This window comes from Haliaeetus albicilla, chromosome 20 (assembly GCF_947461875.1).
Source record: "Haliaeetus albicilla chromosome 20, bHalAlb1.1, whole genome shotgun sequence".
Lineage (NCBI taxonomy): Eukaryota > Metazoa > Chordata > Aves > Accipitriformes > Accipitridae > Haliaeetus > Haliaeetus albicilla.
The window spans coordinates 7,075,062-7,100,768 of record NC_091502.1 but is presented as its reverse complement, the minus strand read 5'-3'; the positions used below and the strand labels follow the sequence as shown (position 1 = coordinate 7,100,768).

Below are 25,707 nucleotides of genomic sequence, written 5' to 3'. Positions count from 1 at the left end.
TTCCTGGAGATCTTGTATCTAAATAAGGTACCTAGTTTCCATTTACAGAATTTGTTAAGACTTTAGGACCTAGTGGCGACCTAAAAACAGGGTCTTGCATGTAATAAGTGTCCAACAAGTATCTCAATAGCATGTTTATAGTTAGTGGGAAGATTTGGGTATATCCAGGAAATATCCTCCATAAACACCACTGAGGAAGTACCTGGTTAAAATGAGCCAACTGTAGTTAGTGAGAACAGAAATATGTCTGGACTCCTACTTCTCTGAAATTTAGTTGCCTGATATAGACAAGTGCCTACACAGCTTCCAGGTGCAGGAGTGCTCCTTTGACGTAAGCGCCTATCTGCTAGGTCACCTCTCCTCTCCTTTGGCTGAACCTGCTCTTCTGTATGGTCATGGGAAGCAAGAGGAAGCACAAGTCATTCTTGTTTTTAGGGCATTCAGCCATGAGTAGGAGGAGACCAGGGGTCTTCAATTATGATTTAAAAAGTAATCCTGGAAGAAGAACCAGATGAATGTCCTGGCCACTAGGTTATCTCCTCTTTGTTTGTTCTGTTTCTTGCCAGATTACTTGGTTGTGCAAGACTGATATTCAACACAGGGATTGCCACAATCCAGTTCTTTACTCCTGCCAAACTATTTTGCAGTCTGGTAAATGGAGGTAACGGATACAGGTTTCATTCCCCTCAAGCTGAGGAGGGAATTGAACTGATGCTTCATAATTCCTTGCTGAATAGAAAAATCAATAGGATTGTATTATAGCATTATACATATTGTAATATCTATTATAATATATATTTTCTATATTATTTAGAATATTATAAAAAGAGAGAAAGTGTTACCTCTTCCATGGCTCTCCGTGAAAGTGGCCACAGCCCTTAAACTTCGGTGTGTATTTGGCATGTTGAGAACCTGCCTCAATCAGGTCTACTGGGGCTTCCGCAGAATTTAGCTGCCACCTCTAACTGGATCACAGCAAAGTGTTAATGGAAAACAGATACCTTGCTTTCCAAAAGAAGGAAATTAAACAGAATTATAGAAGCTCACATTCAAACCTGTACCTTGTGAGACCCAAAATGTAGGTGGGAAATCTACAACAGCAACTAATGGAACTAGCTGCTATAGACAGAGACATTTCTAGCAATTCCCTAAAAGCCAGCTTCTCCCCAGGTTCCGTGTTAGGTACTGGAATAGCCTCTTTGATATTATCCAGAGTTTCATGCCAGCACACATACCCTTTTATATCCCCAGTTACCAAATAACAATCTCTATGTGAAAACTAGTGTCTCAGTTTAGTCATTTTTCCAATCTGATGCTAACATTTTTCTGGTAATTTGTAGCACTTTAGAATATTATTTAGGATATTATTCTACTCCTCCTATATTTTACATCCTTGAATAACACATAACTCATACATAGTTTTGTCATTTTGATACTGTTCACTTCTTGTGATCTACCTGGCTTGTGGTTTTCTAAGGGAAAACAATAGATGAGAAACTCTTTAAATCTCAAAACAATGTTTCTGAACTGAGCATTTGCATTTCCCAAACTTATGGAAATGTGCTGACAAAAGTGACATCTTTCCATTCATTAATTAACTGTATACTATGCATAATTAATATAATGGTCATGAAGGAGTACTAGCTTTGTTCTCATATTTGCCATACATGGACGTCTGACAGTCGGCAACTGTGCCTTCTGAGCACAAGTCCTGTGGGAAATCACTTTCAGTACAGTCAGTTTGTGGTATTTTGCCAGTTCTTCAACTGAGGGGTTACATCTAAGTTCAAAAGTGACCCACACAATTCCACCCTTCTCGGATTTGAAAACCACTATAGCAGGAATGATGTCACTGATGTCACTGTTCCAGACAGTCAACTTTTGTCAGAGTATGATTATAAATATATATATATATTAAAAATGCTGTCTGAATATGGGTATCTTTAACAGCTTATGGGTATATTCTGAAAAGATTTCAATGTTTCCCAGGGAAACAGAAATATTTTAAACAAATGTATAATATTGGCATTCACTAAAACTTTAAATATATAATTTGAGAAGCATTGCTTCATATTTTAATGAAATACTGATGTCCAATGCTTAAAAGCATGAAAATATACATTTACTAGCTTGTGACTTAAATGTTACAGAATATTGGTAATTTGAGGGCATAATTATACATCATCTAGGTATTTGGTTAAGGTAAATTACTGATGGATTGCTGGTAGACCTCTCTATATATTCAGAATAAATATGGCCCCTTTAATTTTTACTTCTGTTCTGTGGCATCCAGTAACTCCACTTTCCTTCTGGCTTCTACTTCTCTCTGATCCTTTATGAAGGCTTACTTTTATCCTTTCCATTCCCCATTGATAATATGATTTGTTCATGGGGAGGTTTACATGGCACTGGGCTTGCTAGCAACAGATGGTATCCAGTTTATCTCAAAGGGGTAAAAGAGTCCTCGCTCATGAGATGGCGGGGCTCGTAGAGAGGGCTTTAAACTGGGCTTGAAGGGGGTAAGGGATAAAACTAGGCTCACCAGAGATGAGCCTGGGGGCAGCGTGCCGATGTTAGGGGTGGATTCGACAACTCAGCTCAAGTGCATCTATGCCAATGCACGCAGCATGGGCAATAAACAGGAGGAGCTGGAAGCCATCGTGCAGCAGGATAGATATGACTTAGTCGCCATCACGGAAACATGGTGGGATGACTCCCGTGACCGGAGTGCGGCAATGGATGGCTATAAGCTCTTCAGAAGGGATAGGCAAGGTAGAAGAGGTGGTGGGATGGCCCTCTATGTTAGGGAGGGTTTGGACTGTACAGAGCTACACGATTGTGATGACAAGGTGGAGTTCTTCTGGGTGAGGATGAGAGGGAAGGCCAATAAGGCAGATATTGTGCTGGGACTCTGTTATAGACCACCCGACCAGGTTGAAGAGACGGATGAATCATTCTACAAGTGGCTGGCAGTAGTCTCAGAATCGTGTGCCCTTTTTCTCGTGGGGGACTTCAACTTTCCAGATGTCTGCTGGAAGTACAACACAGCAGAGAGTAAACAATCTAGGAGGTTCCTGGAGCGTGTGGAAGATAACTTCCTGACACAGCTGGTAGGTGAGCCAACCAGGGGAGGAGCCTTGCTAGATCTACTGTTTACAAACAGGGAAGGACTGGTGGGAGGTGTGATGGTCGGAGGCCGTCTTGGGCTTAGCGACCATGAAATGATAGAATTCTCAATTCTTGGTAAGGCAAGGAAGAGGGTTAGCAACACCACCACTGTGGACTTCCAGAGGGCAAACTGTGGCCTCTTCAAGGCACTGGTTGAGAGAGTCCCTTGGGAGATGGTCCTGAAGGGCAAAGGGGTTCAGGAGGGATGGACATTCTTTAAGAAGGAAATCTTAATGGCTCGGGACCAGGCTATTCCCATGTGCCACAAGTCGAACCGCTGAGGAAAACGACCAGCCTGGCTGAACAGGGAGCTTTTGCTAGGAGTCAAGAAAAAAAGGAGAGTTTATCATCTCTGGAAGAAAGGGCAGGCAACTTGGGAGGAGTACAGGGATCTTGTTAGGTCATACAGAGAGGAAACTAGAAAGGCAAAAGCTCAGCTAGAACTAAATCTGGCCACTGTTGTAAGGAACAACAAAAAATGTTTTTACAAATACGTTAACAGTAAAAAGAATCCCAAGGAGAATATCTATCCTTTAATGGATACAGAAGGGAACGTTACCACCAGAGATGAGGAAAAGGCTGAGGTACTTAATGCCTTCTTTGCCTTAGTCTTTAATAGGGAGACCAGTTATCCTCAGGGTACTCTGCCTCCTGAGCTGGAAGGTGAGGATGAAGAGCAGAATATACCCCCCCTTAATCCAGGAGGAAATAGTTAGTGACCTACTACACCATCTGGACACTCACAAATCTATGGGACCAGATGGGATCCATCCAAGAGTACTGAGGGAACTGGCGGAGGTGCTTGCCAAGCCACTCCATCATCTATCAGCGATTCTGGTCAATGGGGGAGGTCCCAGAGGACTGGAGGCTTGCCAATGTGACGCCCATTTACAAGAAGGGTTGAAGGGAGGATCTGGGGAACTATGGGCCTGTCAGCCTGACCTCGGTACCAGGGAAGATTATGGAACGGTTTGTCTTGAGAGCACTCACATGACAAGTCCAGGACAAGCAGGGGATCAGGCCCAGTCAGCATGGGTTTACGAAAGGCAGGTTCTGCTTGACCAACCTGATCTCCTTCTATGACCTGCCTAGTGGATGAGAGGAAGGCTGTGGATGTTATCTACCTTGACTTCAGCAAGGCCTTTGACACTGTCTCTCATGGCATACTCCTTGAGAAACTGGTGTCTCATGGCTTGGACAAGTGTACTCTTTGCTGGGTGAAAAACTGGCTGGATGGATAAGCCTAGAGGGTTGTGGTGAATGGAGTGAAATCCAGTTGGCGGCGGGTCACAAGTGGTGTTCCCCAGGGCTTGGTGTTGGGCCCCATTCTGTTTAATATATTTATCAATGATTTGGACGAGGGGATTGAGTGCACCCTCAGCAAGTTTGCAGATGACACCAAGCTGGGAGGGAGGGTTGATCTGCTCAAGGGTAGGAAGGCTCTACAGAGAGATCCAGACAGGCTGGATCGATGGGCTGAGGCCAACTGTATGAAGTTCAACAAGGCCAAGTGCCGGGTCCTGCACTTGGGTCACAACAACCCCATGCAGCGCTACAGGTTTGGGGAAGAGCGGCTGGAAAGCTGCCCAGCGGAAAAGGACCTGGGTGTGCTGGTTGACAGCCGGCTGAATATGAGCCAGCAGGGTGCCCAGGTGGCCAAGAAGGCCAATGGCATCCTGGCCTCCAGGAGCAGGGAGGTGATTGTTCCCCTGTAGGCGGCACTGGTGAGGCTGCACCTCAAGTACTGTGTTCGGTTTTGGGCCCCTCACTACAGGAAAGACATGGAGGTGCTGGAGCGTGTCCAGAGAAGGGCAACCGAGCTGGTGAGGGGCCTGGAGCGCAAGTCTTATGAGGAGCAGCTGAGGGAACTGGGGCTGTTTAGTCTAGAGAAGAGGAGGCTGAGGGGAGACCTTATCGCTCTCTACAACTACCTGAAAGGAGGGTGTAGTGAGGTGGGTGCTGGTCTCTTCTGCCAGGTGGCTGGAGACAGGATGAGAGGAAATGGCCTCAAATTGCAGCAAGGGAGGTTTAGGTTGGATGTTAGGAACAGTTTCTTTACTGAGAGGGTTGTCGGATGTTGGAGTAGGCTGCCCAGGGAGGAGGTTGAGTCACCATCCCTGGAGGTATTCAAAAAGCACGTAGACAAGGCACTCCAGAACATGGTTTAGTGGGCATGGATGATGGTTGGACTTGACGATCTTGAAGGTCTTTTCAAACATAAATGATTCTATGATGCTATGATTTCCTTATGCACTTGAAGTATTTGCTAGGGTTAAACTGTGTAATAAGACAGAAAGGATGGAAACTGAAGTTGTGGGGTTTTATGGTCATATGAGTAAGACTTATGAAGGAAATCTAGAAAGAGATGTATAGAAGCCAACCAGGGTAAAAACATTTGCTAAATCATTGCTTAATCATATTAGTAATACTAATGCTTACATGCTAATTGCTTAAAAATACTATCTGACTAATTGAAGTACAGTGATTTTTATTTGCATTCATTATGCAAATCAAAAGCCCAGTCAGTCCGAAGAGAATGAATTACACAATGGAAAAGCAAATCTACAGTTATGATTCAGTATTTGTAAAGCATCTCTGCTCCCTGACTAGCGAGATGTTTCTACTGCAATGTAATTTTATGAGCCCTGGCATTAATTTGCTAGAGATAAATTTGCATTCATATACTTTACTGCATTCAGGTTAACTAAGAACAGCATCAAATACTTCTTTTGGAAGCTTAAAGGATTTCTTTCCATTCATCTGATGGACTCATATCTGTGAAAAGGCATAGTTTAGAAGGATCAGATGATACAGGACATCATGTTTATCACCTGTTCAGAAGCTTTTCTGACTCTGCTAATAAGATGTGTTTAAATATCTAAGGCTTGGGTACCACTTCACATCTGGTCTTCTTTTAAGCAGTGATTTTACTTGAAAATATTAATCCTGAAGTGAAAAGACATTTCCAAGCACAATCTCTTTTCTCTGTCTTGGGTTACTAGCTATTTGTGTGCACCCCTATTGCAAAATTTGGTTCATTGCAATTTAGTCTGCAAACTATAGTGCTTCACCTGCAGGGCATATATATCATTTTGTGTATGGACCATAGGACCTTAGGAGATAGACTTACCTCTGCTGATTAGATCATCCTGCCTTCTGTAATTCTGAGTCTGCAGAGGGACTCAGTCCTGTTCTCATGGAAGACGTGTCCCTCCTACCTCAGGAGGAAAACATTTGGTGACCACTGGGAGCAGAGACTCAGGTCTCCTAGTGAGCCCGTTTCCGCACGGATGCGTTGGCGGTCGGAGCTGCTCTCCTGAGCACCTACAACACCTTTCCTGTTTCGGAGGACTGCTGGCCTCTGGAACCAGTGAGGGATAGAGAGGTAGATGATAGATAGATACCTCAGTAACAGGGGGAGAGGAAATCCATGCACTGATGTTAGTGGCCTTTTTGCCAGGTAAGATCTCCCTGAGAACACATGCCGTGTTTCTGCCCACTGCCATAACTGACTTTGACTCAAGCCAGTCAGGTGGCCAATACTCTTCCTAAAGCCTCAGTTTTTCAGCGATGTCACTTAACACATTAAAATCAATAGGAGTTGTTTCTGCTGCTTGTATGGGACAGTCATTTACATATTTTCCATGGCTGCTTACGTCAGTAGTGCAAAGACCAAAGCTCTAATGATTTCTATACCTATACTGTTGAACTGGGTACTTGACAATGTCAGACCGCTCGGTGAGATTGCTAAAATGAACTTGTCATCAGTGATTACAGCATATTCCACCAGAGCGCAAGCTACTGTGAAAACTTCATTAATGATTGTCGCAGTTAGAGACACCTTGCAGATGACCACCTGAAGCTCTATTTGTAAGACTATGATTGTGCTGTCACTGGTCTAAGACGTAATGTTGAGCTGGGTAGAGCATCCTTTACATTATCTTTCACCTACATACCTGTCTGCACATATATCAAGGGCGCTGCGGGGGGGGAGGCATGAAACGGGAGTCACCCACCATAAAAGTGTGCATGTGGCAAACACTGGAAGAAGAAAGGGAAGCGTTTCCTGATACCAGTAATTCTTTCAGCTATCACTGCTCACACCACTACTCACGTTCTTTCCCTTCTCCCTCAGCCTGTGTGTGCAGTTGTGATACTTCAGTTGTGAGGAATCTCATGAGAGTGTGGCACATTCAGCCCCTGTACTAATGAATTGCAAGAGGGGAAGGGTATGACCTGCTTGTCAGCAAAGCCGTCTTCACTTGAGTGTTTCTTTTTAGGCAGAGCAAGTGGACACTGTGAACAGCATGTGCTGAAGAATTCCAGTTACTTGAAATCTTTCTACACTCCTGCATATTAAAGAAAAATTTGCTTGATATATATAAAAGAAAGGCATAGCAAATTTCAACCTGGAAGATAATTTTATGAAAATATTCATAATGAAAATGCTAACCAGATTTTTTACAAGTGATGCAAATAGTGTTGTTATATGAGAGTAAAATCTTATAATACAATAAGTTATTTTATGATATCATTAAAGTCATTTGAAAAAGATAGCCATGCTGGAAACATCTGTGATGTGCCAGATTCAATCACATTCAGTGGGGCCTTGGCCGTTTTTAATTACCTGGAGAGTCAGCACATCATAAAATTGAGGTCATCAGAGAGACCTCTTCTGAATTAGCTCTGCTTACCACTCTTTATCACAACTGTCAGTCTTGAGAGAAGCTTCTATTTTAATCATATCTCAGTTCTGATCTTTAGTCTTCATTCCTTCAACAACTCTGCATTGAGTGACAGTGGACAAACGGGCAAAAACACTTTAATATTTAAGATGGATGGAGAACTAGTAAGCAAATAACTACACTATAATAATCACATCTGCTATGTTTTTGAATAGGTTATAAATGTTGTTTTAAATTGCTTTTATAGTCTTTTCAAAGTACCATTAAAACTGGGCACTGTTTTGTTCTCTTTTTTGAGAACATGCAAGTGCATTTGAACATTTCTTTTTATATTGCTTACATAAAATAAGTTCTGTTAACCAAAACATTGGGAACTGGAAACATCTGTTATTCAGATCTGGCTTTGTAATTGTGCTTGTGCACAGAGATCACCCCTAAGCCATAAGCAGTGTTAGTGCCTGCTGTGTTTATGCTGAACAATTCCCGTGAATCCAGAATCTCATAACTGAGCTTTACTGGAATCATCTGTTGTCACTCATTTCAGATTTAGAACATAAATTTGGAACAAATTTGGAACACAGACTATTTCAAGAAATAAAACTATGATGGGAAATTTTTTATTTAAATTAAAGGAAAGGAAAATATGCTGAAGAACATACCAGCTGACATCTTCAAGAGCAGCAAATAGTCCCAACATTTAAGAATGCCACCCAAAAGGAATGGAGTGCCTCAGGGATCTGCCCTTTATCCTTGATAATTTTTAGCATAAGACAAGCTAAAAAAAAACCCAATAGACTTATTTAAAAATCAACTACACTTCCTGTACATACAGAGTAGGGTTAAAAAAACAAAAACAAACCGAAAACCCTCATCTGTATTTGCCTAATGCTTTGACTGGTCCTAAATGATTTCTTCATTGTTTGTGCATGCGATTCAGCCAATAATTCAGCACACACTTCTGGTTACCACTCAGCTCTTACATATTCAGGCTTCATTCATACAACAGAGTCCAAACCTAGAGGACCTGTTGTGTGCCCAGAATAAGCAGATGCATCTCAGATGCTCATCCAGATTTAGAATTCCCCTCTCTCTGCAAGCAGAAACATTCATTCATTCACTGAAGTGGGAAGGGATCTTCCCACAAACCACCCACACAGACGCATTTTTCAGAGAGACCAATATACCTGGAGCATGGCCCCAGGGGTTTACAACTGCTGGGCAGATAGTTCAGGTGGAATTGATTCAACTCATTTAGACATTTAGAGTGTAGCTATCTACATTGGATCTCATCACCTCTTGGTGGAAGGCAACAGTTACTGTTAGGGCATGTTAAATTTTATCCAAAGAGAGACATCTAAAATAGGTCAGATTAATTATGCCCTAGCAGTGCCTATTTCTCTCTATTCATTTTGCAGGGTGCACAGGGGATCACCTATACTCCTTGCTATAGGCAACTACTTTTTTTTTTTTTTAGAGGAGTTGCACACTTATTGACTATGCCATATTTGGTTAAGCTCCAAAGAAACGAAAATTCATCGCAAGAAACAAGGCCATGCACTGTGCTGGGAAATGTTCAAATCCCAGAGTAAAGCTTTTCCACTTGTAACCCTATATTCCATAAATTCATCTAAATTGTTAATCATAGTTTATAGGATTGGCAAATGCTGCCAGTTACTGGCTCTTGTTTGATATCAGGCAAGAGGTAGAGTCCTTCCAAGCTAATAATTAGCTTGGAGGCCCTGGCCATGCTAGAACTTTATCTTTTCAGGAAAGTCGTGACACCATCATATTTACCTAAAAGTGTCTTTTCTTTCTAAGTTGGTAAAAATCCGTAGCTGTCTTATACTTACTAAAGACTTCAGAATACAGTCTTAATGTTTTCATTGCTATCAATTTGCTGAATCTCTTCTTTCTTCAAAACCTTCTGCTTATGTTCTGCATGAAATTAAATTCTTTTTTATACTAATCTTAATAATTGTGCGTCAGCCTCCCGTGTTTGTATTTACATGTATATTTATTGTCTTCTACGGTTGTTCCATTGACTCCAGCAATTCTTGCTCCTGTACTGCTCTGTACCACTCCAATGTCTTCCTGTAATTTACTTCTTTCTTAAAGCTTATAAATCTAAAAATTTGTATCAGGGAACAGCACAATCTCTCTTTTCTTTTAATCTTGGATCATCAGATTGCCCATAGCCTGAAGCACAAGAGAGGATAAAAACCTTATATTGTTTGTGCTTTCCTTTCATGGAGTTCTTAACAAAGAAGTCATTAGAGGAACACAATCCAGTTTGGTTTCTTGGGTCCTTCAGCTCTGCTGTTGCAATACTTAAAATTTAGGCACCCTGATTCAGTAGTAGAGCAAATAGCAGACTTGACTGCATATCCAAGCTGTTTGAGTTACAAGATTGTAATAAGTCCATGGATAAAATCATTTAAATATAGGATTAAGCATGGAGAAATGGATAAATTTATCTATGGAAAACTTAATTTATCCATAGAATCTGATTAATTATGATTTTATTTCTATCCAGTGATTGTCTAATGTAAAACACACACAGTGTCTAAGAATCCATTGCTGCAGCAGCTCAAGATTCTATAAGGTCATTATAAGATTGTTTTAGCTTTTGAAAATGCATGCCCTATAGGTAAGCTATGCTTAGTTGAGCCTAGTGAGTATTCGTGATCTGACTTCTTGGTTTCTCCATTCCACCACCAAGTGGCTCTTTGTTAAATATTGACTCCATTGGTATCAATGGGATTTTACCATTTCACTGTGGCTCCCCTTCATTCCAGCCAAGCACAATAAGCCCAGCTGTCTCATGTATGATGACAGCTCCTTCCAAAGAGCTGGCAGAAAGGGAAATATGAAAGTGGTTCACTGGTCTTTTTTTCCCCTCCAGAGTAATGGTCGAGTAATGAAGTGCTCCTCATCCTTACCAACACAGACATCTGGGAGGGGAATCTAAGAAACTTTGTGCTGTCCAGAAAATCTAGCTATAAAAGTAACATTGGCTTTTTAAAAGATATTTCCTTGATCATACAGAATCCGTTACAGATTTGAGATTGAGCTATTTTTAAGCTCAATAACCATGCATTATTAACGCTTTACACCTTGTTGATATCAAACAAAAATAATTGACTTAATCTTATTTTTATTTTCCAGAAGGAATTATTTTTTTAAAAGAAAGAATCCTGCAGCAAAATTATACATGCCATACAAAAGTCCTGTACTGCTATTAGTAGCCTTCTTGTAACAACTGCTAGTGCTTCACACATTAGGACTATCAGTATATGTATGTATGTAAATGTCAGGAACGTTATTGTCCCAAGAAAGAAGGCTACCAGGAAAGCAGTGCCTACTACATCCTTGCGTAATTATTTCAGAGTAGCTCTGCTGTTATTGAAGTATTTGGGATGTTTTGGTGCATTACGATGTGCATTTGTGTCTATTTTTTAGAGGTCAGAGATGTTACAAACTGCCAGCAAAGCCCAGCACATTTTGAGACTTTCCCAAGTGGTTGGAGACAAAATGATAGACCTTCCAAAATGACATTTTCATTAATGCGTTTAAGCAATAAGCAGAAGAAAGTCAAGAAAAAAGTGACTTTTAAAACCAAATTACAACAAATTGCTCCATTATTTTTTAGTCTCTAAATTGCAACATAGTGCCACTGAAGATTTAAAAAAAAACAAACTTCAAAATTACTAGAAAAATGAGGTGCTTTATGTACAGCTGCTTCATTCCAGCCAAATCATTTTTCTTTAATGCAGTTCCTAAGTGTGTATACTTGCCTCTGAACAGACACCCTCATAGTCTGTTTCTCTGAATTCAGTTGTACCCTATTTATTTTCTTGTGATATTATCAGACAACTTTTCTGTATTTTCACAAGATGCTGGTGATCATCTTTTTCTATTACTGGCAAAAAACTTTTTTTTGGAGAGGTATTAGCCTTGGCGTACTTAAGTTGAAAGTACAGTTCAAAACTAAGCTGTATCTTGTGCTACTATAAGTTTTCCTGTAAATTTGTCTGCAATGAAATAGCCAGATGCACTTGGAAGAAACTGCAAAAAAGTTTTCATTTTAAAAAATTGTTATTTAATTTTGATTCATTAAAAACATAGTGGTTTCATATGACATTTTATTGTGGCATAAATAATAGATTAACTTGGGATTCAGTGTAAGGGAGCTGTAGACATTGACATTAGTCTTACTGAAACAGAATATGTGTTCTAATGAAGGCAACTCCCAGGAGCAATGACCCTTGGAAAATGGCTTCTTTGAACTAAGCTACAAAAATTGGGATGATGTAATATAACCATTGACCAACTAATGGACTTGACGGGGGAAATGGATGCTGTATATCAGTCAAATTTTTTTCATTATAGTTAATTTAGTTTAACTCAGTGAAACTCAGACTTAGAGTAGCAAAGTGAATGGAACAAATATGGAAGACAGCATCATCCAGGTAGGGAGCAATTATCACACCTTTAATTGAAGAAATTCAATATGTGTGATGCAAAATGGGGCATTTTAGAAAGAAAAATCAGTCAGCATTTGAAAGATTTACAGTAGTTATGTCAAATCAGAATTTTATGCCAAGGCTTGACTAAGTAACTGCTGTTTCCATTACTGTGCAGAAACTGATCAGGGAAGAAGATTTAATGAGTCATTAGTATTTTGTATTTTTTGACATTCAGTAAGAGCTATCAGAGTTTACTGTTGAATACTAATACTTCCACGTCCTTAAGATATACTCAGTTGTTGGAACATGCTGTGAAACTCATCTTTCCTGTTTGCAAGAAAATGTAATTTTAGGAGTTATTCCAAATAAAATAATTTTACAAAACAAAACAGAAATGAGGCATATACCGAGACTGAGATCTCAGTCCTGTTGTTTTGTCCTCCTTTGCCTTTGGACCTACTGGCAAACAACCAAAAGCCACAAGGCAGAACACCAAGATCCATAGCTTTGGGTAATCACATTCTTCTTGCTGCATCCTGATCACCCTTCCCACTTGCCTGACCTCAAAACAGCAAGCTGCTGGGAGAGAAGTGAATATGGGTGGGAATTGGCAGCCAGTATTAGTGCGTGCCTGCTGCTCGCTATCCACCTCTACAACTCCAGCTTAGTTTTGCTCAGCTCATGTCAACAGGAATCCAGCTTCTGCATAGAGAATGTGGTTTGGAATTCTATATATTGGATCATAAATAAATGCTGACTATCTTTTTCCTGTGTAACTAGTGCATGCTCTGTCTATGGTGTACTCTCTTACAATGTCTAGCTGCATTGCCAGTGAATTAGACTGCTTTCAGACTAATCAAAAAGCCAGTATACTCCTATTGCCTCTTAAAGGTTAACATGAATTCAAAAAGCAGGGCTGAAAGCGGACACCTACAGAGAACCAAGGCCGATTAAGCCCACAAAATCCTCTAGGTTGCTTTTTTGACTTTCAAAACATCAGTTCCTTGACAGGTTAAAGATTCTCCTTTTCTCCCTTTTTTCCCTCACTTTTTTTTCCTTCATTTCTTACCTTTTCTGTTCTTCCTCTGCTCCATGACCTCTAGTCACTGCTTAATTCAATTTCTGTTCACCTTTCACCTTTCCAAAGTCAGACTTGAACTCAAAGGCAGGCATTCATGGGAAGACTCCTTTCTCCATGCCAGAGGCATATGAGGGTTTCTTCCTTATTTAACAATGTGAAAAAGTAGTTTTGTTTACGTGCCAACAGCATCTGATGCTCTATGCCCTATTTTCACAGCCTGTCCACAGCCTGTCTGCTGTGCAACCTCAGTGTTTCTGCATCTTTATAGACTTTAATAAGACCTGTAACCATTGCTCTAGCTCTTCTTGTTTCTCTCAAGAAAAGAAACCTGAACATACATAAGTTTATGGGACCTGGTGAGATGCATGCCAGAGTCCCGAAGGAATTGGCTGATGGAGTTGCCAAGCCACTCTCAATGATATTTGAAAACTCATGGCAGTCAGGTGAAGTCCCCAGTGACTGGAAAAGGGGAAACATTGCACCCGTTTTTAAAAAGGGTAGTAAGGGGAACCTTGGGAACCACCAACCTGTCAGCCTCACCTCTGGTGCCTGGCAAGATCACGGAACAGATCCACCTAGAAGCTATCTATGCTAAGGCACATGGAGGACGGGGAGGTGATTCAAGACAGCCAGCATGGCTTCACCAAGGGCAAGTCCTGCCTGATCAACCTAGTGGCCTTCTATGATGGAGTGACTACATCAGTAGACAAGGGAAGAGCTATGGATGTCATCAATCTGGACTTCTGTAAGGCCTTTGACAGGGTCCCCCACAACATCCTTCTCTCTAAATTGGAGAGATAGGGATTTGCTTGGTGGAGTGTTTGGTGGATGAGGAATTGGTTGGCTGGTCACATCCAGAGGGTAGTGGTCAATGGCTCAATGTCCAGATGGAGATCAGTGACAAGTGGTGTCCCTCAGGGGTCCATATTGGGACCAGTGCTGTTTAGTATCATCATCAGTGACATAGTGGGATCGAGTGCACCCTCAGCAAGTTTGCAGTTGACACCAAGCTGAGTGGTGCGGCTGACATGCCTGAGGGACAGGACGCCATCCAGAGGGACCTGGACAAGCTTGAGAAGTGGGCCCATGTGAACCTCATGAGGTTCAACAAGGCCAAGTGCAAGGTCCTGCACATGGGTCAGGGCAACCCCTGGTATCAATACTGGCTGGGGGATGAAGGGATTGAGAGCATCCCTGCCGAGAAGGACTTGGGGTACTGGTGGATGAAGAGCTGCACATGAGCCAGCAATGTGTACTCGGAGCCCAGAAAGCCAACTGTTCCCTGGGCTGCATCAAAAGCAGCGTGGACGGCAGGTTGAGGGAGGGGATTCTGCCCTTCTACTCCACTCTGGTGAGACCCCATCTGCAGTACTGCGTCCAGCTCTGGGGTCCTCAGTACAAGAAAGACATGGACCTGGTGGAGCAGGTCCAGAGGAGGGCCCTGAAAACGATCAGAGGGATGGAACACCTCTCCTGTGAGGAAAGGCTGAGAGAGTTGGGGTTGTCCAGCCTGGAGAAGAGAAGGCTCCAGGGAGACCTTTTTGCAGCCTTTCAGTACTTAAAGGGGGCTTATAAGGAAGATGGGGACAAACTTTTTAGCAGGGCCTGTTGTGATAGAACAAGGAGTAGTGGTTTTAAACTGAAAGAGGGTAGACTTAGACTAGACATAAGGGAGAAATCTGTTTAGGATGAGGGTGGTGAAACACTGGCACAGGTTGCCCAGAGAGGTGGTAGATGCTCCATCCCTGGCAACATTCAAGGTCAGGTTGGACAGGGCTCTGAGCAACCTGATCTAGTTGAAGATGTCCCTGCTCATTGCAGGGGGGTTGGACTAGATGATCTTTAAAGGTCCCTTCCCACCCAAACCATTCTGTGATTCTATGAAAGTAAAGTAGGAATGAAAAGTTATATATTCATAATCTCAGAAAAAGATGAGCTTAGCCTTGGAAGTACACATGCACAGGCAGAGTTGCACGGTGCTTTCACAGGAACGCAGGCTTGCAGGATCAGATCTTCAGTGCCATAACTGGCAACCTTATTGTACTCAATCTATTGGCTTTATTTGGCCTTGGAACAGTTTAGTCAAAGCACTTCACTTTTTTGAAAATGTTTTCTAACTCTGAGAAGTCATGAAGATTGCTTGCTTACTGAGAGGTGGGTCTAACAGCTCTGTACTCAGAGAAGAAAAGACATCCTTATGAGGTCATCAGGTTTGATTTTAGCATCTTCATGGAAGTTCAAGGGAAACAACAATATGCAAATACACACCAGTGGAGCAAGTATCATTATTCTAGCTCTTCTGAGTTACATTTTATATAGCTCCTCTTTTTTCTTCATATTCTTCAGTCTTTTCTCTAATACTGTATTTCCCATGCATGCTCCTGTATCAATGCCTAGGAACAAGTGTGAAAGAGCATCTTCAGTCTTACAAAGACTAAATGGCAGAAAGAAAGGGGCATGGGATCTTTCACTGTCTTCTGCCCCCTCATATGACTTTCTTTGTAAATCAAACCTTAATATATATATTATTTATTTGGGCCTTTTGCATGGATCCTTTTATTTTAATTGTACTAAAGCACTATGAGAGGAAGACTGAGCATATTAGAGAAGTGGAAGTGATGGATTAGTATATTTTATGAACTCTCATGAAAATCAATATCAGAAAGCTTTGTGAAAAATTCCTAATGAAAAGTCATTATGAACTAGCCAGCATTTAGGTTCTGCCTGGACCCACCTCAGTTCTTTCAGTGTTTAAAAGGGCTTCACAAAAAAAACCCACCATACAGGTGAACACCAGACCAATATCTGATCAATGATCTAAACAAACATATTGCTGTGAAATAATCTGATGTAAAATAAAATAAATCAAGTCCAGTATATTTGACATTTTATTTTTTCCTGTGTAAAGGGGCCTTTTTTTTAATTAAAGCTGAGTCAGGGCTAAAATACATAGGTGTTTCCCTTTTACTGATACAAGAACATATTTAACTCAAATATTGACTACACTATACACCACCAAATTCTTTACCATACCTTTAACACTTTAGTGCCAGGTTTACATTTCATAAAATCTTCTCTGTATGGTAAAATTCATCAGGCTATATTAACCAAAAAGCCAGGGAGGGGGGCGGAGGTTAGCTGTATGTATGTATGTATGGGCGCACCAGTTATTGGGTGCACCTCAATTTTAGAGGTAGTGTCCACTTAACTGTCCAGGCCACTTACAGTAACCCTGGTCTTCCTCAGGTAGGTGCTGGGAGGAATGCCTACATGTGGGGAACTTTTATCTGAAGTCATACCGAGGAATTCTGTCCCCACTGAATTCAGGAGAGATGCTGACTCATAGGATGGAAAGGACAAAAAGTGGCCAGAAGGAAGGAATAAACTATTACCCAAATTCACAGGAGCAAGCTGGTTCCTCTGTCCTGCTCTAAGAGTCAAGCAACCGCACATTGCGGTAGGAAACTTGGGCTCCAGAAGACTGTGGTACTCTTTCTGCAGTACTAAAACCAGCTTTCTAATGCATTGTGGTACTTTGTAAGATCAGCAAGGTATCCTTCCGTCTCCTGCCAGAACAGGTTGAAAGAAGAGATCGATACTGCTGTGGCATGCACAGGCAATATCAGCTGCTTGTTTACCACAACTGCAGCAAGCTGTCACTCCCTTCACATCCTCCCTGAACAGCCAGCTGAGCAATTTCTGGTGATTGGGTATCTCCATGACTTAGCAACATGCTTATAGGAAAAGGTGGGAATCTCCAAGCCTGTAGGTTGTTGGGATGGTTTCAGATCCAGAGCTTGGATGCTGTCCAGGTTCCCTCAGAAAACATTCACAGAGTCCTTCATGAATTATTCTGCACAACTCAGCACCAAATTTCCTTGGCAGCCAGCCAAGACAGTATAGTCAGCTCCTGGAACTATCTTACCAACAAGTAAGAAGACAGCAATAAAAATATTATCCTCCTTGTAATCGGTTGCTTTAGTTGCAATGGACTGCTGGAGGACCAATAACCAGCAGTTGACAGAGCTGTGAAATACTAGCAGGGACCGCCCTTTCCTGCCTTTCAGTAGCTGACATGGTGCAGTTTCCCTGTGCTTTGCCAACAGAATTCCAGGTGGCTGCAGGGATAGTGGTGAAGGAGAACAAGGGAATACCTACTCTGCAAGGGAGCCTAGGTATGGTTTCCATTGCCTCACATTCTGTGGATATGTCTATGTGAGTGTCTTAATTCAAATTAGGAACATGCTTTTGACGGAAATCTCCCAACTGCCTGAGCTCCCCACATCTTGGTTCTCATTGTGGAACTCCTTGGGGTACATGAACAGGATGACATTTGTATTAAATTAACCTGAAAGCTGTGCTTTCGTGGAGAACACCTAATGTGCTCCAGCCTTTCTAGGCGTCCAGTCTTCAGGGTCAAGCAACAGCTAGTCCAGAGTACTCCTCAGGACACATGTAATGGGGGTGTCGTCCTTGGCATCAAATGTTGTGCCGTCCCAATCAGTTCCTCTTGCACCACACCACTTGCTAATAGACCTCTGGCAGCTACTACCACGGTACCTAGAAGCTACTCGTAAGTACAGAATCCATCTTCCCAAATGGGATACAGGCTGTGACAGATGTCTCATTTAGGACAGCACGTTACATAGATTAATTCCTCCTGATGATAAAGATCCTCACTCCATTCTGTTAAATGTAATTTATATGCCTGTAATTTAAAAAAAAAAAAAAGATAAAGTGACTGGTAACAATATATTCCTTCATCATTCTACTACCTGAATTCAAACAAACACTGTAAAATGACCAAAAACTCTAAGACAATCCATTTCTGTCCTCTCAGTCTCCAGGCACCCTCCAGCATTTGCAAGCAAACCAAATTCTTGTTTTGCCAAGACTTTTGAGGGATGCATGTCAGTGTTTTGCTTGGCTCAGCCTACTCTCTTCCTCCTTTTATTGCCTGGGCAATAAATATTGAAACATTCTTATCAGCCACTATCTGCACACAGTCATCTATCTTCTGACTGACCCAAATCATTTGCAGTGCAGAGCAACTTCATCCCATCATGTGTTTTAAGTAGATCCACTGGTCACTGATTTAAAGAAAAGCTCATTTTGCTTTGTAAATGTCTATTTAAAACACCACCAGTGTTGATAATTGCAGTGCTCCATTCATATCTTTCTGAGACACCCTGAGTTCATGCAAGTATCTCCATCACTCAGGTCTTCTGCTAGGGCAGTTCTGTGGTCCCCAGACCCTTAAGCATACAGGAGAAGTCCAAACCTGCCCACCAGTGACAAACTAGAAATGCCTCAGGGCCAGGACCACTGAAGAATTTTAGGTGACTTCAAGGTCAATGTCTACAGGGCTGAGGAAGTCAAGTGTCTTCAAGACCAAGTGGGGACTGAGAAGGGACATTCAAAGTCAAGGTTCAACTCTGTCCCATCATTTCTACACTAGGTGCCTGATTCCCTTTTAGTACATCTGGATTTGAGACATTGAACCTTTGAATGCTGTATGAAGAAATACATCATTAGTGTTACAGAATGTTGTCTTTGCTAAAATCTCACACATAATAGTTCCAGAAGGCTTTAGAATGACTGCAGTTTCCATTGCCAGGAAACTCCCATGACTTAATTAGGTAAATCCACCCTTAGTTCATCTAGAAATAGGACCTGTATAAACAACAGAAATTTAGGATTGTGATTAATATAGCAAATGTAATTCTGCCATGTAATTTAAATTATATGTAAGTCATATCACAAATCCGTAAATGCTTCCGAAGTCTGTAGGCTTCTCACCAGCATTAATTTTGGTAGAAAGTAAGAAATATTTCTCCAGTGTTAGATTGCTTTTCAAACTCCAAGTCTGATATGCTCTTCAAAAATCTGTCCCAGTCTGCCTTGTAATATTCAGTAGAGCTTAAAAATAAAAATTTATGCCTACATATAGATTACTCAGGTGAAATACTTTACAAAAAAAGCATGAGCTATTTCAATGTTTATAGCTTTTTGCCAAAACAAACTATGGCAACAGTTATATTCAACTACCTCGACACTAACTTATGAAAATATATTAAGTTTTAAATATTGGAAATACAACTTTGATTAATTTTTCATTATATAATGCATACAAATGTGCATCAAAAAATATTCCCATGAAGCAGACCTCCCATGTAAATCACTCAGGGAAAAACTGATTTCCCATTTCATAAAAGTGTAAATCTAAGGATCTAAAGCAAAAAGTCATATAAAAGTTGTTAAATCACAAACACCGTTTAATAAAGATGACTAATGCTATATTAGATGTCTGATGCAGAACAGACTCATACTTGTGCCCTTGTACTCAGCATGATCATGACAGTAGTTCGTGCCAACTCAGAGTTGTGGGATAAGGCATCAAACTATTTTATGGATATGGTCCCAATATGGAACCATGATGCAGTTATTCATAGTTAGGAATTTAAATTATCAATCTGGAGTTTAAACTAATTCAAGGTGACTAACCCAGGAGATGTCAGGGAGAGGCAGATCATAGAAACATAGAGTCATAGAATGGATTGGGTTGGAAGGCACCTTTGAAGATCAAAGATAGAATCTTCTGCCACCTCTGGCCAGCAGCGATAAGCCAATATTGCCTGAGTTATTTTCACATTTGGAGATAAAAAATGAAGTTTCAGTGACTGTGCTTGACTGTGCTCAGATATCATGGGTTTAGGTTTTAAGATAGCAGCTAGATTTAGCTTCTTCAGAATTCTAAGATACAACTGAAGTTTCTCACAAGCACAAACTGACTTCTTTTAAATTCTAGTTTTAATGAAGTAACTGCAAAAGAAGGAAGAACTGAAGCAGTCTGAGTAAATGAAACCCATCAGACAGCTACATCAGGACTGTGTGTAAAATAATTTCATTCCTTTAGCATGTGATTGGGAGTCAGCATTTAGACTCACTACCTGACACATACCTAGTAAAGGACCTGCTGGGGCACAGTCCTCTGCTCATCCAGATCAGCAGCTGTTGAGCACACATGGAGCCAACACAGCATCTGCAGGGACACATGTCTGAGTTCTGCATTATGGATGAAGCCCGTATTGTTTTATATATGTCAGGGAACATACAGAATAGAAAAGGTAACACGGATATAAAGTAAACCGGGACCGCCAGTTGATTCATTTTCTCTAGCCTTAATATTAATCTGTTTAATGTTGGCTGATAGTGTAAAATTCAGGCTGGTGTCATCGGGAAGGGTGAGCCAATATTCAGGAACAAAACCCAGTAGGTATCAACTCTGATCCTGCGGTGTTTCCAGTGCCTCCAGATGAAGCAGTTCTAGGTAATGGTCACAAGAAGCAATATAATCACTAGCTTGTTGCTGAGCTTGGGCTTTTTCTTTCCTTCTCATGATTTTTAATTAGTACTTCTATCCCTGCTACTTATCATGGAAATTATACCAAAATTCTGAAGAAACAAAGCCTTATCTCTTTGGAAGCTAAAAATCATTAATCCTGCACAGCTGACCCGATGAGGTGATTACTCAGCTAATACAGTACCTTCCTGCCACCTTGTGGCATTGTAGAGTTTGCAACTTTCTGTTATATTGCATAATCTTTATTTCAAACGAAGTTACTGTTTCTCTAAATTTAAACAACACACACACACACTCTGAGTGAAATCTTGGTCCAACTAATGGCAGTGTCAAAACTCTTGTTGATTAAAAAACTTTCAGACTGCACTAATTGTGTTAATTTCAGTATCTTATGTCAAAAAAGAAAATAAATTCAAATACAAGAATGTGAAAATGGGTTTCAGTTTTAAAGTATAGATTACCCTTATACTGAAATAATCTGAAGTTATCTCTGAAATAATACCTTGTGTTTGTATTATGAATTCATCTATATTTTTCATTTGGGATGCTTTGGTGTTTTTAAATAGCTACCTCCTTTTTCAAGTCTGCCTGAAGAAAAAAGAAGCTGCATCTTTTATATGACTTCAGGCAAGATCCTTCAAGTGCTTGCTCAAAGTTTACTTATTTTTCAAAAACAAAGGAACATATGAGAATGTGCTACTTCTCAGATTTCCTGCTCCTGCTTTTAGGCTGGAATCACCAACTCGATCTCTGAGCATGGATGCACCACGAGGAATTAATATCAAAGCGCAAGCTGGCAATATTGAAGCTCTTTCCCAGATGGATATCAAACTACACAGCAGTGATGGTGTGGTGAGTACAAGCTCTTCTCTTTCCATAACTATGGTTGATCTTGCCATCTGAATATAACTAATAACTTAAAATCTTTTTTCAAGTTCTGTTAATTTAATTCCTCAGATTTTAGGAGACAGGATATTAAAATTAATGGTGCCAATAACAAGACTTTTATTTATGGGTCAGATTAGATAATACTACCAATTGACATAATGTTGTATTAGCTTAGAGAAACACTTTCTTAATAAAACTCCGATAGCGGTCAGGTCCCCACTAGCACAGTGATCCCCAGGCACCCCAGTAAGGTCCTTGGCCCAGAGGTAGACACTCAGCCCCAGAGTTGCTAAATTAAGGACTGAAGCTCTGCAGACATCGTTAAGACCTGCTCCGTCAGCATCAGCACGCAACATGCAGCAGCCTATTTATCCCCTCTGTGAGGCTGTACAGTGCCAGTTCATCCACAGAGGAACTCCAGACCAACCAGTGTGTCCATCCTTAACCAGCTGGCACACATGCGAGGCTTCAGGACTCGTGCCAGGACAGACCTGGGTCCAGCGGTAGCAGCATCACCCATGCTCCGCTATTCAGGGCATGGGCAGGGGCCCTGTGACTTACTGTAGAATCACAGAATCATAAAATGGTTTGGGTTGGAAGGGATCAACCCCGCCTGCCAGTAGACCAGGTTGCTCAAAGCCCCATCCAACCTGGCCTTGAACACTGCCAGGGATGGGGCATCCACCACCTCTCTGGGCAACCTGTTCCAGTGCCTCACCACCCTCATCATAAAAAAATGTCTTCCTTATGTCCAATCTAAATCTACCCTCTTTCAGTTTCAAGCCATTACCCCTTGTCCTATCACTACATGCCCTTGTAAAAAGTCCCTCTCAGGCCTCCTTGTAGGCCCCCATTAGGTACCAGAAGGCTGCTGTAAGGTCTCCCTGGAGCCTTCTCTTCTCCAGGCTGAACAACCCCAACTCTCTCAGCCTGTCCTCACAGGAGAGGTGTTCCATCCCTCTGACCATTTTCAGGGCTCTCCTCTGGACCTGCTCCAACAGGTCCATGTCTTTCCTGTACTGAGGACCCCAGAGCTGGATGCAGTACTGCAGGTGGGGTCTCACCAGAGCGGAGCAGAGGGGCAGAATCACCTTCGACCTGCCATCCACGCTGCTTTTGATGCAGCCCAGGGTACGGTTGGCTTTCTGGGCTGTGAGCACACGTTGCTGGCTCATATTCAGTTTTTCACCGACAAATACCTCCAAGTCCTTCTCTGCAGGGCTGCTCTCAATCCACTCATCGCCCAGCCTGTATCCATGTTTGGGATTGCAGGACCCTGCACTTGCCCTTGTTGAACCCCACAAGTTCTCTGCTGAGCAACAGTATGGGCACCAGCTTTTCTCTCTCCCATGTTCCAGTGTCTGTCAAGAACCTAGGTCTCAGAGCAGCTTGTATATAACAAGTCTGTGTGGAAGGCTATTCTTAAACCACTGCCTAGACAGAGTCAAGTTGTTTTATGGCACACTGTTGCAATATTGTCTCTAATAAGCCCATTTGTCCTGCTTTCTCCCGTGCAGCTTTTGCTCGATGCTGAAACTGTGCGACTGCCCAAACTGCCTGAGGGTACAAGAGGTGGATCCGGTATTTCTCAGGGGCTCTATGAAATCTGCGTGTGTCCAGACGGAAAGCTCTACTTGTCAGTGGCCGGCGTAGGCTCCACTTGCCAAGAATACAGCCGTGTCTGCCAGTGAGGCACCAGAAAAGGCTGCACACCCCCTTGCTAGTCTGAGTTTTATATTATTGCTAAAGAGCATCACCGAAAGCAGAATTTTCAGAATTTTAAAAACAAAGTACTTCAGTTTAGAAAACAAATCTGTATCTACAACTCTGGACTACAGGGTGAAAGGGGAAGAAGAGCACAAAAGACATTTCAACTTCAGAAGAATAACTTGAATAAAATTATATGTTCTGTCAGTAACACCTGGAAAACAGCCTTACAGAAAGCATAAAAAAAAAAATAAAAGGAGTATGTTTCCTTGCTGAACTATTATTCAGTCAGATGATTATGTCATTGTTAATACTTTTGAGCTCCGTGTTTTTTTTCTCTCACTACATGTAAACGCTGCATTAGTGGGTGAAATTAAATTGAGGGAACTACTTGAACTATTTGCTAAAACAAAGCATTATTTGGGGAATTCAGAAAGTGCCAGCAAATGGTCTATGCAATTTTGTTCTTGCAATAACACAAGATATGAAAAATGTAGTATTTGTATAAGTTCTGTGTAAAAGTTGTTAATTTGCTAATAGCTTTCTATTTTAATTTGGCAACATATATGCTGATTTGCTTATTACTGAGATTCATATAAAAATAACTAATACAAAAAGCTCCAGGAGTCATTTATACCTCCCTGTGTCTCAAATCTGTTCACTATACAACAGAGAAATATGTTAGTATATTTTATAATAGTAATAGTTTGTTGTACTGCCTGTACTGTCATACTTGTTTAAACCCTTTTATATTTTAGGACATGCTAATTCAACAAGGCAATTTGCTCTGCCAGCTGGACTAGTAAAAAGAAAAAAATATGTGGCTCCAGATTGTCTGACACAAGGAACTGTTTGGGCGGTGAGGAAAAAAAATCCTTTTTTGCAGCCCACAGGATTCAATTAAGAGGACTATTTCATTTCCATCTGCAGCTGTTGACTGATATTTCTGATCCTGTCAGAGTGGGACTCCATCACAAACAGAGAGAGTAAAACTACTCTTTTATTATTTTTTACATTAGGACTTTGGATACAAAATAAATGCTCACCAGAGTTGACAAACCATTTATTGACCTTGTAGAGAAATACAACTGCAGACCCATTCCCCTGTACAGTGTTGCACTGAACACAAATAAATTGTTTGCACACCTCTGGGTAGCAGGATTTGTATTTAATAGACTGTTGTTTAAACCTCATGGGTTTTTAACTCCTTTAATGCTGTTTTGTATATACATGATGATATTACTACCCAGGTAAGAGCTGCTATCACATAGTGCCTTGGTGTCTATTTACAGAAAGATTTTAACCCATAATTGTTATTAAACCACAGACTGTCCATCCTTTACAGAAAAGAATCGTCATCCTTAAAGCAGGAGAATCAGAACAAAAGCATTACTAAGACTGTACTGTTTTTTTAAACTTGCTACTTCAGCCCTGGTGGACAAGCGAAGAAACCCAATGCTCGGTTAGGATCCCAGATACCTGAGTTGAGAAGCAGCCCCCAGTTAACAGTATCCACTATTATTGTGGTAAGGCCCTGGGTAGTCCCTGCCTCAAGGGCTGTCTTTGTAATTTATCCGAGTCTAATATACTATACCGAAATTGTCCTTCATTAGCAGGGTGGAGCCCTCAGCAATTAATGCAAACTAGAACTTCAATAGGAAAAGTAGGAGACATGCTTAAGCTGAGTTTTTGGGTCCCTGCAGGCAAAGGAGGAAAGTGAATCAAGGTCTCCCATGTTATTTGGAGAGTGGTCTGACTGCTAGCCTATTCCCTAAGGGAGAAGTAGGAAGCCACATATCTTCTGTTTCTGAAATTCCCTTTTCCTGGGCTATAGACATCTACCTTCAGGAGTGAATCCAGGGCTGTTGGCCCTGAAGAGAGGAATATATATCTCTACTCTACAACTATATGTCTCAGCTATCTCTCTCTCTACAACTAAGTGCTCAGCTGAGGAAGAGTTTAACAGAAACCTGTCTTCAGCATTCCTTTAAAGTCAGTTTAGGTGGTTCCAGCTCCATGTGCAAGCTTTTGCAAACCAAATTATGAACAGACTTAGCTTATTCATCAGACAGATAGAAAGTACGCGTATTAAAATAAAGGACAGGAAATTCCATTGTATGTGTCAGATAACTAAAAACTGCTGCTATAACTTGGAGGGCTGTAATGTCTACAGTCTTTTATAGATGTAGTATAACAGCAAAACCAGGACTTCAGTACTTGGAGAATTCAGCCACTATCTAGTTTCAAAGGCATTTGAATTGTCATCATATCAATGTTTCTGACATCAAGGAACATAATGCCCACTTCCATGTGGTACCAAACTACTCATTCACCTAATCTAATCTAATC

The 25,707-nt window shown here is 41.3% G+C and overlaps 1 protein-coding gene across 4 annotated transcripts in view; it reads left to right on the top strand.

Annotated features, from left to right (window-relative positions):
- The window catches only part of SGCG (sarcoglycan gamma), a 162,662-nt gene extending 138,155 nt beyond the window's left edge, over positions 1–24,507 (top strand). For all 4 annotated transcript variants that reach the window (XM_069808152.1, XM_069808151.1, XM_069808153.1 and 1 more), the window contains 2 exons: positions 21,492–21,615; positions 23,169–24,507. In XM_069808152.1, coding sequence (XP_069664253.1) covers positions 21,492–21,615; positions 23,169–23,342 — 298 coding nt within the window. In that variant the 3' untranslated portion in view covers positions 23,343–24,507. The remainder of the gene's footprint in view (positions 1–21,491; positions 21,616–23,168) is intronic.
- The last annotated feature ends 1,200 nt before the right edge of the window (positions 24,508–25,707 follow it).